General features: G+C 39.9%; 3 protein-coding genes across 3 annotated transcripts; all 3 read right to left on the reverse strand.

Annotated features, from left to right (window-relative positions):
- Positions 1 to 3972: 3972 nt before the first annotated feature.
- On the reverse strand, positions 3973 to 4497 carry LOC122650857 (disease resistance protein PIK6-NP-like). The gene has a single exon (XM_043844229.1). The coding sequence runs from the start codon at positions 4495 to 4497 to the stop codon at positions 3973 to 3975; it is 525 nt and encodes a 174-aa protein (XP_043700164.1).
- Positions 4498 to 6305: 1808 nt separating this feature from the next.
- LOC122650858 (acyl-carrier-protein phosphodiesterase PptH-like) lies at positions 6306 to 7635 on the reverse strand. The gene is made up of 4 exons (XM_043844230.1): positions 7223 to 7635; positions 6583 to 6702; positions 6415 to 6468; positions 6306 to 6317 (listed from the first exon to the last, which is right to left on the reverse strand). The coding sequence occupies exons 1-4, from the start codon at positions 7466 to 7468 to the stop codon at positions 6306 to 6308; spliced, it is 432 nt and encodes a 143-aa protein (XP_043700165.1). The 5' UTR covers positions 7469 to 7635.
- A 2318-nt stretch (positions 7636 to 9953) lies between these two features.
- Positions 9954 to 12779, reverse strand: LOC122650859 (disease resistance protein RPM1-like). The gene has a single exon (XM_043844232.1). It carries the CDS (start codon positions 12777 to 12779, stop codon positions 9954 to 9956), a length of 2826 nt encoding a protein of 941 aa, XP_043700167.1.
- Between the last annotated feature and the right edge of the window lie 1732 nt (positions 12780 to 14511).

Genomic DNA, 14511 nt, shown 5'->3' on the forward strand with positions numbered 1-14511 from the left:
TCTCATTATCTCTATTCATCGTTTTCACCGGGTGGCGTAAGAAACAAGAGCAGCGTCGTCGTCCCAAGCCCAAAACCATGGCCGATAACCTGGTGGAGGTGGAGGGTGGAGGTGGAGGGTATGGGTACGCCCCTTGGGTAGGATGCCGTAGAGAATCACGACCCATTTGGAATGCAAAAACTCAACCCATTTGCAGGCTTCATGGTCTTTTTGATTCAGTTAGTCAGAAAGTTTATAGTGGCTTAGAGCCATACTGGAATGCCATTGTTGAAGCTCTGTTTCGTTATTATTTGAAATTGGGGAGAATGGATTATATAGATCTTTTTTCCCCTCCCTCTTTTTATGTGTGTGAAGGAGCTAACCTGGCAAATCCCATCGATCATGCTTGCAGATATTGACCTTAGGGATGATTGAAGCGGGCAATGGGGAAGAAAACACCTTGCGCTTCAAATCCTGGTGTGCTGAAATTGGTTCACTTGGGTGGGTATGTTGAGCTGTATTGGGAACCCATTACTGCCCATGAAGTCATGGAGAAGTATCCAAATCACAGTGTCACTCGTCCAGATTTTTGGAGGTATCCGTGGATCGTCATCCAGCCTGATTCTGTTCTGAAACCAGGAAGAGTCTTCTACATCATCCCAAACCATGTAATATTTGATTTGGTCAAAGCTTATAGACTTCGAAATTAGCTTTCTTCATTGAAACATCGATATCAGTCTCCTAGATCTCCTAAATCTCCTAAACAATCTCCTCAACAATCTTCACCGATTGGATCAGGGGCTAAGGTGAATCAAATTTACAGGGATTATGGTCACTATAAGGCTTCTTCTCCGGCTAGAATGACTACCACCAAACAGGTTGCAGATCGACGTGTTGAGACGAATGTAGAGCAACAACCCCCAATTAGATAAAATCAAATACTCTCTAAATTAAAGATTGCAGACTCACTCACCCACCCTAGAGAACTGGACCTCTCAATTCAACTCAGTTTGGGGCGGTGGAGTCAGTTGATTTCTTACAATCTTAACATAATCAGATTCAGAGAAACACAGAAGCAGCGAGACACACAGAGAGAAGAATAATAAATGATAAGAACAAGAAGATGGGGAAAAGGGGAGAGACAGAGAGTGAGAAAAAGAAAGGAGAGGTTGGGTTTAGACGGAAAAGGGTTGATTAACACCGAATCCATGCTTTTAGGTTCAGTTCGTTTGCTCTCCCCAGATTCTTCAAAACCCGCTTCGTCTCTCACATCACCACAACCCAAATCGTTTTTCCTGGAAACCAATTGTTCACTGCTCGAATCCGACCTCCCGAATTCTTATGCGCGAGAGAGAGAAAGAAATCCACGAAAGTTCGCTTGTGAGCTGCCATGGATTCTTCGCTGATGTCCATTTTTGTCTTTTTCCTGCTTCACAGAGAGAGAGAAAGAAACCCACAGAGACAGCAGAGAGACGACGAGCCGAGGAGGGCTGGAAGGGGTGGCGGGATTGCAGGGGAGCAAGAGAAGGAGGGCTGGAGGGGGTGGCGGTGGTGGTGGTGCAGCGACGGAAGATACAGCAGCAGGGGAGCAAGAGGAGGAGGGTTGGAGGTGGTGGCGGTGGTGGTGGCGGCGGCAGAAGAAACAGCAGCAGGGGAGCAAGAGAAGGAGGGATTTAAATTACTAAGAGGGTAAAATTGACATTTTAATTTTTGGGATAACTTTACTTAACGTCAGGGGGAAGGTTGACATTTTTGCAAAATTTAGGGTGTATTTGTCTTTTCAAATAGGTATAGGGGGTGTCCATGAAATTTGCCCTAAAAACAAAGACCAAATTACAATATTTGAAGAAAATGATAAACACAAAACAATTGACAGTAAGATGAAAAATTAAGAACTTCAAGTGATTCCTGATGTGAGTATATATAGAAAGGACATACCATTGTTACAAGAAATTAAATAAGCACTTGATACATTGAGAGAAAGAGAGTGAATGATCGCAAGGAGCAGAGGGAGAAGAAGACTACACTAAGAAAACGTAAAATGCAGAAAGAAAGTAAAAGATAATTTAAATTGCAGGCTTGTGAATTGATCAAGAGATCCTTCTTCTTCTAAAATTCTGACTTTTATAAACATTCTTGGTATTTTATGGTGGTTCCTGACAGTTTCAGCAACTTCCACTCATCATTTTGAATTTAAATTTGAACATGCCAAGTGGTTAAGTAACTACCTACAACCTCCTACCTTATGTAACCACCTTCCCACTTTGTTGTTCAAAATCAAAAGGGACCCTTGCATGACAAGTGCGCTGCACGGTCTTAAAATATACATAATATAGTCATGGTGTAAATTAGGGTGTAAACAATTTTCCTCCCCACCTTTGCATCCTAAGATGGGTGCTTGAGGTTCCCGTCTGTGAGAGAGAAAGAGAGTTGCAAAGTCACGGCGAAGTGGGGGGAGATAGGATGGGAAGGACGCAGAGGGAGTGACCGAATATCTCGTAAAAGTTTGAATTCGGTGTCCAATGACTAAGGGAAAGCCAACTGATGGCACAGATCTATAATTATAATTTAAGAACGTACAAATAAGTTGGTAGAATGTACATACTGCCGCCCTATATTTTTTTAAGGAGAAAGAACGCTAACCCAAACACAACCCGACGCAAAAGACCGTCGCACTCCTGGAAAGGTGGAAAGGTCCTAGGGTGCGGCGGTCTTTTTGCGCAGGACTGGGTATGGGCGTTAGGGGTGTCAAACAGTCAATTCGGCCCAGTTTCAGTCGGGCTGAATCGGTTTCAGTCTTGGAATGAGAGAAATCCGAACTGAAACCAAAACCAAATCGTTAAGAAACTTCGGTTTTTGATCGGTTTCAGTTTATTTTGGTTGTTTAATATTGGGTTAACACCGGTTTAGATTGGTTTGTTTTCAGATTTTAACTACAATGAAATCTTACATTAATAACTTGTAGTGAGGAGAAAAGATTCCATAAAAACACTTCCATTCACCTTCCCCAAGTCAAACAAATAAACAAGCATGAATATGAATATTAATTTGACGGGTTCATGTTGTAATCCAAACAAAGAGGAATAAATGGTAAGGGAAAAATACCCACTATTGAAATCAATGGATAAATAGAGTTCCAAAATCATTGTTACAAATCATATAATTATTTATCATTAATTATAAGAGAAAAAAAACTAATAATGAAATCGATGAAAACTAGTCACTGAGAAGATAACTAATATTGAAATCACAAAATGAACCCGACTTTCAATCATTCATTTGACTATCCGACTAATTTTATATAGTGAACAAAGAGATCTATGGAAGCATTGTTACAAATTAATTTTCATATTCATAACCGCATAGTCATTGTTTTGTAACAATTCCCTTTAAGATCAAAAATTTTCTCACTAATATTGAAATCAATGGATAATCAATTCACCTATTCATAACCTTATGCTCAATGATTTTTTATCGGTTTCATTCGGTTCGGTGTGGTCAGGTTTTCAATCGGTCCCATCATACCCCATCCCAAAATCAATCCAATAAGGATTGGTTCGATTTGGTCTGGGTTTTTTCGATCGTTTTCAATTGGTTTTATCTGTTCGGGCGAGGTTTTGACACCCTTACTGGGCCCTTTTACACACCCACAAATAGCATCGGTTAGCATTCCTTTTCCCAATTTTTTTTGAGAAAGAGAACGCTACTTGGTCTTGATCACGTGTACTGTGTGGCCCTTGTGCCCAATATAGGGCCGCGTGAAATGATAGTCGCAGCCTTTAGAGATTACCATCTTTTCATTGGGGTACGATGGCCATTTCACGCGACTCTATGTCTGGACACAGGGGCCACGCGTTGCACAATACCAGGTAGCGATATTTATCCTTTATTTTTTTTGATAGAAAGGGTGAATCAGTGTACTATAAAAACTTTTTCTCACCATTATGATCTCAAACAATCCCCTGACTGTTGCTCAACGACTCTGATCTAATATCACCACACACACTGTACAGCCTTTGGTATCACTGTAATGCATACTCCTGTTAATAACACCGGCTGGAGCAATGTGTCATCATGCTCACAAGTAGAATTTGAACATGGGGCCTGTGTTTGAGCGCTCCCCAATTTATACCTTTTTCGTCTTTTTGAGATATCACGAACCGTGGTTTTAATCTCAAGAATCGTAGTGGCAATTCGGCGGCGCGTTCTCAGGTGCTTGATGAAATGGGTGATTTTATGAAGGCGACGGAAGTGACCATGTAATCCTTCTTGTTCTGCAACACGGACCACAAACTTGTCGACAACATCTTCTGTGTCATGGACGACACTCTCCAAGCTTTTATCTGTTTTATGGGTTTCTTCCCATGCATTGGCATCTCTTAAGACAGCTTGCATAGTCTCCAATTCATCTTTGATGTACCTGAAATCACTCTGGAACTCCTGTCCCAAGAGTTTCAGCTCTTCCTGAAGCAAACGATCGAGTTTGCCAAGAAGAAACCTTACAGCACTCTCTGCCATTCCGCTTTTGTGAAAACAGACTTTTTTGAATTTGAAACGCCACAAAACGTGGGTTCACCACATATTTCCTGTTTGTACAATGGAGTAATTCATGGTTGGACTACTGTGGATATTGTTGCCTTTTTTCTGGTACTAGTGAGTACGGGGCTCATTGGAAAAAAACTTTGCTGCTACAAATTTTGCTATTATGGTTGTAGCAAGGATGTTCCTGCTACAAGGCCAGCAGCCAAGGAAATGAAATAATTCACTTCTCCTTTGGGTTCATAAATACCCTCCTAGATTATAGTATTTTTTTAAAATACCTTTTAATATCTCATTTCCTTGACTGCCAGCTTTGTAGCAAGATACAAGTGTAGCAACAAAATTTCTTCGTGCTCATTAACTACTTAGGTTGCAACTTGCATTGTCATGGTTGTCATTTCAACTTTCGGTGACTAAAATGGAAGTCTCTATAATCGCATGCATCTATTTTTGGTAAAAATTGTACGCATCTTATAGAGGAAAATGGCGTATGCTTTTTTCGATTTAGTCCTCCCCCTGAGGTCATTCTCATGCACAGGATTGAGAGCAAATTCTCCCACTGACAGCTTTCTAAAAGTTTGAACTTCGATACAGAAGAGAATGATTGGGTGGGGGGTGGGGGTTAAGGTAGGGATGTAAACAGATAGTTAAAAATACGAATTTGATTTGCATCCATATCAATTTAGGTGTATTAATTCACATCTGGGCATAGAATATCCAGATCAAATATCATTATGGGCATAGAAGAAAACCACAAGTAGAATGCATGAGAGCTCATAAAAAACCTGAAGTCCCTAAGCTTAAAAACACGTATCCAATAGTCACTTTGACTAACACGTATAAAGACTGAAAAAACAAAATCAAACCTTCACTCCATGGCTATAAAATTCTGCATGGCTACCCCCACAAAAAAGAGAAAATGCATCAAAGGGTCTTATCATCTCGAGAGTGAACTAACTATCCCAATAACTAAAGGCAAATAGAAAACAGTTTTCCCACCTTTTGGTAGAAGCTAATTAACTTAGAAACAAAATTTATCACCTACAATAAATGCAAAAACAGTAAGATGCAACATGCTTAATAGATGTATATCGATTCCTGTTTACCCCAAGTGGAAGAAAGAAAAGTATGCATTTAAATCCAATTTTTACATGTTTAAACCCTAGAAAAAAACTTATTCAGAGTTTGAATCTTAGAGTTGGATTAAATTGTCAGATCTTAAAATTATACGAATCCTAGGTTATTTAGTTTATACCAAGTTAAAGTGACCCTTTAATGGCCAAAGAAACAAGGGCAGTTTTGACAATTTCCCATAAGCGATTCAAACCTAGGAATTCAATTAAAGTATTCTTTAATAAACAATTAATAGGGCTGGTTTGTCTTTTTCTTTTTTTGATGAAGAAGAAATAAATCAGTTTTGACAATCTTTCTGAAAACAATTACCACATACTGGTCTCAACCTTTTCTTTTTTCCTTTTTTTTAACACATATTTCAGTACTTGTTTTAGAGGTCCCTTTATATCTTTTATCCCATTCACACTGGAGAAATGCAGTTTAATTGGGTTGTGATCTTCAGCCTAGAATAAGGATAAGAAGAAGAGCTTACATATGCAAGCATAGACTTCTTGTAAGAACATTTTTTGGAGTAACTGGAGGAATATTGTATTGGAGGGTGAGAAACAGGTTTTATGTGAATCTTATGTCAATTTATTCAGAGTTCCATACATTGTAGAGTCAAAATTACACATATGAGACACTATACTTGAACAGTTTCGACATCATCTATATCACTTCAGGTTCTGTTGCCAATTACCAAAAAAAATAAATATATAAATAAAATTATGTCATCACAATCAATGCCTATGAACACTTACTAGGAGAAAGAAAGTGATTCACCATCTCCAAAGAGGGAATGTAGATCCCCTGAATGTCCTTCTCTCTATCAGAGCTCTGCCAAATGAATTAGTCAATTTAGAGAGGTAAAAGCAGCATGTTACTTCAACTGAACGATCTTTACTCTATATTACCAAAAAAGTTCAATTAATGTAATCAGCGTCTAATCACCTCATGGTACCAAGAAAACATAGGAATGAACCCCAGACCATCCACGATCTTAGGACCGGTTTCTACTCCAATTCTTCTACATGCATCAAGTAATGTGTTCAACTTTTCAATTGAATCAACCTGAAAAGTACAAAGTCAGACTAAATATTGAGACGATATTTCATACGTAGAAATATAAAGTATCATTCTCAGAAGAAATTGGAAATATGAGGTTTAACACCAGCCCTGAAACCGACATGAATGATCTGATCCTTCACACAAGATATAGATGATACCGTGGGAAAAATGTTTCTAGTCAATGAAAATTCATTAAAATTTAAAAACATGCAATTTATACATGAGAATTGGAATACAATTACAGGGAAGAACTAACTGCAAAACACAATATTTATGTTTAATTTTTTCATTATTTTATGAATGAAAACCAGGTCTACATTGCAAGAATTTGGAACTCTTATCATTACACTATAGTAACAAGCATTTTTTTTCCCGATTGATATATGAACAGAAAATTGAAAGTGCAATCAGGTGATTCGTTAAAATGTTGTTTCTGGAAAGATCTACTGTGTAAGATGGAAGTCCATTCCATCCTTTATGATGCTACTACAGAAGATTAATGAGTAGATTGTAAGTTGCTTACATAATCCTCTCCTCGACACCAGAGGCCATGGTTTCCAGGTACATAGAAGACATACATGAATCTTTCCTTCAATAGAGACATTGTCAACACAAAGGTCTTGTACATCTCAGCCACATCACCTGCAACAAGAAGAATATCCTTCTTGTATCTCACAGCTGATAAGCATTTCACCCAAGCCATGTTTTCTGAGTAGTCAGTGTGCAAATCAGAAAGCACAAAAAACCCGAGGCCCAGTTGTCTCTCCATGATCAGAAGGCAATATTTCAGGCCTTCTAATGTAATTTTTTCTTATTTCTTTCCTGTCTCTTTTGGGGATGAAACGATCCGAAATGTACTTGGGCCAGTTGCGCTCTCAAGGTAAGCTCACACAGGATGGGAAGAACCCCACCACCATGTGTATGATGTGGCAAAAGGTTCTTGTATCACAGTAGATATACAATCTTCAAAAAATCGACTAAAGTTATTAATCCCACAAATACAATAAGTTGATATCTATGCTTCTAGCAAAAAATCAAATTCATAGTATCTAGAAATCTGATTCCAACAAAGCAGGTCAAAAGAAGAGAACCTCGATATGAAGATTCAGCAGAGCTCAGACTAATCCAGTTCCGAAAGAGCAGACGAACCGCGTAGCCTGAGAAATGAAAAGTTTAAGGGTAAAAAAAAACTTCAATTCTCAAAAACACATAAGACCCATTGATATTAACAGTTAAAAATCAGAAATTTGACAAGATGGAAGATAAAGATCTCAGGAATCCGTGAAAGACAGCTAAAAGTGAAAAAGACAAAAATCTCAGAAAAATCAATACGGAGCAACAGCTGCAATTTTCAGAAACAACTGAGTGATTGAGGTAGACGGGTTAAAAGATGAAACTTAGCAGCTGAAATTCGTAGATGATACCCCGAATAAAATGTCATTGGCATGGTCAAGATGAACCCGAATAATGACTTTAATCCATTTCCCGCGAGGGAAAAAATAAAACCTCCGGTATTCTAGTTATTAATGGTTCCTCTATGTGCCTAAGAGGTGTCAACAACACTGTTAGGCTCAACACAGGTAGGCTGAATGGACACAGTTAGTTTGGTGACAACAGACTTATTGACAAGCTTGCATTGCATTTGAAGACCATTGTAACAAGGATTGTCATTCCAAGATTTCGCATGAACGGTAACCATGTGTGAATCCGTCTTATATTGAATCTCACTCATCAAAATAGACCACTGCATTAAGGTTTTCCACCTTCAAAATTCAAACAATCAAATTAAATGAGTCAGTTAAGAGTACAAACTAAACGATCAAAAAGGATTCCTACATAGAGGAACCATTATCAGTATGGCACATGAGCTCAAAAAGGAACCAGGTCAACCACTAGTGTAGAGAATTCTTTTGAAATTGAATACATTAATTTGTACTTACCATATCCCACTTGCACTGACTGAACTAAGCTTTTTGGGGTGACTGTCACAGAGGAACCTGACCCAGACAGGGTAAGAAGATATCGTTTTGAGCGTCCCTCCTCTGACTTGACAAGATAGACCAACAGGAAGTGCGCAACATTCCAATCATATTCGCAAGCAACATGAGGATGCATGCCAGTATGGGGAAAGAAGTATGATTGAATTTGAATCAAAGAATTTGACATGTGGCCTATCTAGACCGTCCCCTATCTATCCAACCGCTTGGAATTATCACATCATCCTGTCTGTCATGTGGCAGAATTAAAGTCCAGTGGTGAGTAGCCTCCCAAGACATTGACCTTGTAAAGGCATAAACACCAGAAGAAGAAAAAAATAGTTCCTTTGGCTTAAAAAGAGGGAGAAAATAAATAAAGAGAGCAAGAAAGACCTGCTCATGTCACCTATTGCTTTTGCAAGTCATACACCCAAAACAGAAAAACTGATTGTATGTAAATTGTAGAGCTTCATATTATTCATTCAATAAAAATCTGAAGAAATAATATCAACCCATTGGACATATACCAAGAATAGCATGATTCTCTAACACAAGAAAGAAATGAGAATGACCCAATCATCTCTTGAAGATGGTCCCACAGTTGGAGCAATGACTCAATCTCGAATGATATCCATGGTTCTAATGGATGTCAAACTTATACTTCGGTAAATCAGAAATCCTTTTCTAGAATGCTCACTATCTTTTTTAGATCTTCTAGGCCAAGATCTTACATTTCCATAAGATCTTCTTCACTCTAATTCAAAAGCCATGTCTGGTTGGTTAGCTTTGGCAGCACCCTCACCAATGAGCAATGTAATCAGTGCCTTTAACGATAGTGTGAGCAACAATGTTAGGCTCAACACAGGAAAGCCAAATGGACTTGATCATGGATTCAAACATCTTGGTGGTGGTTAGTTTGGTCATAACAGACTTACTGACAAGGTTACATTGCATTTGAAGAACATTCCTCTACTGCATTTCAACGAGGATTGTCATTCCAAATTTCCCATGAGCTACAATGTGTGAATCTGTCTCTGTCAAACCTCATCAAAATAGACCACTGCATCAAGGTTATCCACCTTCAAAATTCAAACAATCAAATTAAACGTGTCAGCAAGACTACAAACTAAACGTTTAGAAAAGATTCCTACATAGAGAAACCATCATCAGCATGGAACATTAGCTCCACAAGGAACCAAGTCAACCAATAGTATGGAGGATATTCTGAAATTGAATTACATTAATGTGTTGTGTAATTACCATAATCCACTGCACTGGCTAAACTGAGTTTTCAGTGGTGGCTGTCACAGAGGAACCTGAACCCGACTGGGAAAGATGAAAACGTTTTGAACGTCCCTCCACTAACTTGACAAAATAGACCAATGGGATGTGCGCAACCTTCCAATCATCTTCATCTTGAAGTGCCTTCTGTACCTTTACCACAAATTCTGTAGGCATATTAGAAAATTTGAGCTCTTTGAGACAGGTGAGGTGCTCAATGCCAAAAGGAACCTCGTCCAAATCTTCACAACGCTGAATATATAGCTTCTGCAGTTGAGGCAGTGCCCCATTCTCCAGTTCCACCCTTCTTAGTCCTCTTAATTTATCAAGCCTCAAGATTTTAATTCTTTGAAAACCTCGTTCCTTAAAACGTAAGATTTCTCCACTATAAGCCTGATCAAGGGTAAGTTCCAGTAGATTGGGCAAAGCTTGAAGGGCTTCTAATGGATCATCAATTAATCTAGAACCCCTTAAATGCAAGCTAACCAAATTATGAAGAGTGGAAATCCAGTGAGGCAACTCTTCTAAACAACCTCTCAAGTAGAACCGTTGAAGAAATAGAGGAGGAGAAGATAGAGATTGTAAGCTAAGACGCTCATCTGTCATGGCACTTAGGTTTAAAGAACGAAGGTTTTTCATCTTCTCAAGGGCAGAGCAAAGATCAAACCCATCTCCTCTTCTCATTTCTATAATCCCCAACCTTCTCAACTGGCTCAATCTTCCTAGCCCTCTAATTACATTCTTCCCTTCCTCTGCCCTAATAAAACAAAAATTTTGGAGGGAGACCAAACATCCTATCCCATTTGGCACCTTAAACCCTGAAATATGAAATGGTTGATCAGGTTCTCTCCTATAACGATACGCTAGAAGATGGCGTAATCTCTGAAGCTTGAGGATCCCAATGGGCAACTCAGATACACAGGTATCTTTAAGATCCAAGGTCTCCAAGTTTTTGAGTTTCCTTATGCAGTTTGGAAGCATTTTGACATTTGTCCCTCTCAAGCTTAGGTACCTGAGATGGAACAGATCAACTAATTCATTGGGAAATACCACAAGTCGAGAGCCTCTCAAATCTAACACCTTGAGCAGCCTTAAACCACAAAATAATGTACGAGTTGATGAATGTGACAATTTAGACGCTCCAACCATGAAGAGGGAATGAAGGCAGGGGAAACTCTTATTTAGCCACATAATGTCATTACCACAAATTGAAAGGTGTCGGATTTTCTCATGAGGCTTTTTATCCGATGCATTAGTGACAATTGCCCCAAAGTTCTCATCCCTTATCTTAATTAGAATGATTTCACACATGAGATCATGGACTCTACACAATTTTACTCTTCCATCAATAGTTTTTTCTGCTATTTGGATTAAACTCCTATTAATGAGCTCAATGAGGTAGCTCTCAGCTACCTCTTCAATTGTCTTGCCTCGTTTTTCTTCAATAAATCCTTCAGCCATCCATAATCGGATCAGTCTCATGCACTCAATCGGCTCATCCCCAGGGAAAATGCCCAGATAAAGGAAGCAAGTTTTTAGGTAGTATGGAAGGTAATCATAACTAAGAGACAATACTCTCTCCATACTCTTAAGCTTATCACAGTTTTCTAGCTCAGAACCAAGGCTCTGATACACCATTTGCCATTCCATCATTGAATTGTCTTTTATAGACAAAACACCACCGATTGCCACAATTGCAAGTGGCAACCCTTCGCATCTTCTCAAGAGATTCTGAGAAAGCTGTTCTAAATGTGCAGGGCAACTATTCTCATCGTTTGATATGAATGCCTTCTTGCAAAACAGAGTCCAGGATTCTTTTGGGGACAGGGGCTGGAGGTTGTAGACATAACCACAATTCTCAATACAAGATGAAGCTAAATTAGCAAAGCGGGTAGTGATAATTATTCGGCTCCCACAGGGGTTACGAGGGAAGGCATATTTAACAGCTTCCCATGTGTGCATACTCCATAGATCATCAAAAACAAACACATACCTACTGTTCTGCAAGAACTTTTTGATCACCAACTGGAGAATGGTTCCTGACTTAGCCTCAAATCCAGAAAGAATTGGTTCTGCCCTTTCCTCATTGAATTGCTTTATTATCTCTCTCATCAGCTCGTCAACCCTCTTGAAATTTTGAGAGGCAGTGAGCCATACATGGTTATCAAAATGTTTCTTCACTCTTGGATTGTCGTACACTTTCTTGAGCAAGGTAGTCTTGCCCAGACCAGCCATGCCAACCACTGAAGCTACTCCAAACATTGATCCACTCCCCATAAGCCAGGAAATTAGTTCTTCTCTGGGCTTCTCAATGCCTATAAGTTCAGTCTCCTCGAGCAGAAGAGCATCCCCACGAAGATCATGCCATGCGTTACGCGTAGAATTTGAACATAAAGCTTGTGTTTGGGCACTGCCGAAGTCATACCTTTGTCGTCTCTCCGAGATGTCACGAACCGTGGTTTTAATCTCAAGAATCCTAGTGGCAATTCCGCGGCGCGCTCTTAAGTGTTTGATGAAATGGGTTATTTTACGAAGAAAGCGGAAGGGACCACGCCACCCATTTTGTTCTTCGACGTGGAGCACAAACTCGTCGACAACATCTTCTGTGTCATGAACGACGCTCTTCACTTGTTTAATCCAAGCTTTAGTTGTTTCATCAGCCTCTGCCCATGCGTTGGCATCTCTCAAGACGGCTTGCATAGTCTCCAATTCATCTTTGATGTACCTGAATTCACTGTGTAACTCCTGTCCCAGGAGTCTCAGCTCATCCTGTAGCAAACGATCAAATTTGCCCAGAAGAAACCCTACAGCACTATCTGCCATTCCGCTTTCGTCAAAGAAGTCTTTTTTTTTTTTTTTTTTTTTTTTTGATGAATTGGAAATGCCACAAAACCTGAGTTCATAATTCACATATCCCCTGTTTATAGTTCACAATCTCAATCCCTCACTGGTGAAGTTGCTCAGTATCTTCCTCCATTCAAATTTCAATTTCATAGGTACTTTGCTGTGGAACTTTCGTGGATAGAACAACAAATTTTATTTTTTGGTAAGAGAACAACAATTCATAATTGTGAAGTCGTGCTGCCTAACTTTCAAGTCTAAAGCAACGTTTCTTTCTATTGCGGCATGGAATTTTTATCCTCCCCTGTTATTGTTGATCTCCGACGACCCACCTGCCCGTAGCAGCCTGTGCCACGTGACAGGACCACGTGCACAATGATCGCCTTACCCCCACTCGGGCAAGGCGCTGGGCAAGGGGTAAGGCGGTCATTGCGCACGGTGCCCAGTCTGTGCTGCATTGGCTGCTACGGGCAGCTGGGCCGTAGACGATCTGCATTGTGTTATTGCACGGTGTAGTACTGAATCGTGCGGTGTTGCAGAGGCCATGTGACACAGCAGGTCCCACATGGTGCACATGGCCTCTGTAGCCACCGCACGATGCATTACTACACCGTGCAGTAACAGGAGAGGATAACGATTCATTGCCGCATGCGTCTTACAGAGGAAAATGCGTAGGCAACTTTGTGCTTGAGGACTTTACCGTCTCCTGTTCCCTGCCCGGTATAGTGGTCCAGTTCTCTCATAGGGGTGGAAAATGACAATATAACACCCTGCCCGAACAGACTACCCGAGGGAGGTTAAAATGTCATTTCCATCTCCCTGTGAGAGGAACTCGACCACTGTACCACAGAGAACAGAAGAGGAATAAAATTCGGACTTTACCCTCATTAACTAGGAGAGCAATTTCTCCACTGTAGTTTTCTAAAAGGGCTGTGTTCACACCAGTACACTAGTGTAACACCACCCTCTTTTAAAATATCCCCAGTCACAGTTTTAGTAATAGGTATCGGGTCGTATCGGTCAGGATTACCCCAGTTATCTTCAAAAAAAAAAAATCTTTGAAACATTTTCACTCTTGTTCGTACCGATCCATTGATATGGGATCGGCTATCGGTCTCCACTGATACCGATATGAATCAGCCGATCCGATACCAATTCCTCAAACCATGCCACTAACATCACCCTCTTCTATGTAGGTGTACATTGACTTTTTATGCAATGTTGTAGATTAAATATCCAGGACGGTGTTAGGCATCCAGTCCGCCCAATCAGGTCCGGCCAGGTCGGCGGGATCCTCTCTAGCCACCCCCATCACCCGGGTAGTGCCTAATGAGCATCCAACGGCTGGGCTGACTAGGCCCATGCTGGAATGTGGGCCCATGCGCATCCCCAACTGTTGTATACCTCACTGGGCACTCCCTGGGCGATGGACTCCCTAGAGAGGAGCCGGATACAGTCTCCTTCTATTTATACCATTCCATAAAGCTATACCTAATAACTAATCCTAATCTAAGTCATTAAGTTAAAAACTCTAAACTAAGTAGTTAGTAAATAAAGACAAATGTGTTACCCTAAACCAAGTATGTAAGTTGTATTAAACAAGGTTATGGTACGTTAACCTAATTAAATGGTTAAGGATTAAGCTTGATTAACAAATTATTAAATCCTAAATTAAGCTAATTACATTCCAACTAATAATAAAAAAATTAAAAAG

The sequence above is a fragment of the Telopea speciosissima genome, chromosome 2 (assembly GCF_018873765.1).
Source record: "Telopea speciosissima isolate NSW1024214 ecotype Mountain lineage chromosome 2, Tspe_v1, whole genome shotgun sequence".
Taxonomy (NCBI): domain Eukaryota; kingdom Viridiplantae; phylum Streptophyta; class Magnoliopsida; order Proteales; family Proteaceae; genus Telopea; species Telopea speciosissima.

Excerpts from the sequence above, each read along its gene's own strand:
- LOC122650857 (XM_043844229.1), bottom strand. The coding sequence starts at position 4,497 with ATGGCAGAGAGTGCTGTAAGGTTTCTTCTTGGCAAACTCGATCGTTTG.
- LOC122650859 (XM_043844232.1), bottom strand. The coding sequence starts at position 12,779 with ATGGCAGATAGTGCTGTAGGGTTTCTTCTGGGCAAATTTGATCGTTTG.
- LOC122650858 (XM_043844230.1), bottom strand. The coding sequence starts at position 7,468 with ATGGAGAGACAACTGGGCCTCGGGTTTTTTGTGCTTTCTGATTTGCAC. Across the intron at positions 6,703-7,222 it reads GGTGTCGAGGAGAGGATTAT|GTTGATTCAATTGAAAAGTT; the intron begins GTAAGCAACTTA and ends TGTACTTTTCAG. Across the intron at positions 6,469-6,582 it reads TGTTTTCTTGGTACCATGAG|AGCTCTGATAGAGAGAAGGA; the intron begins GTGATTAGACGC and ends TTCATTTGGCAG.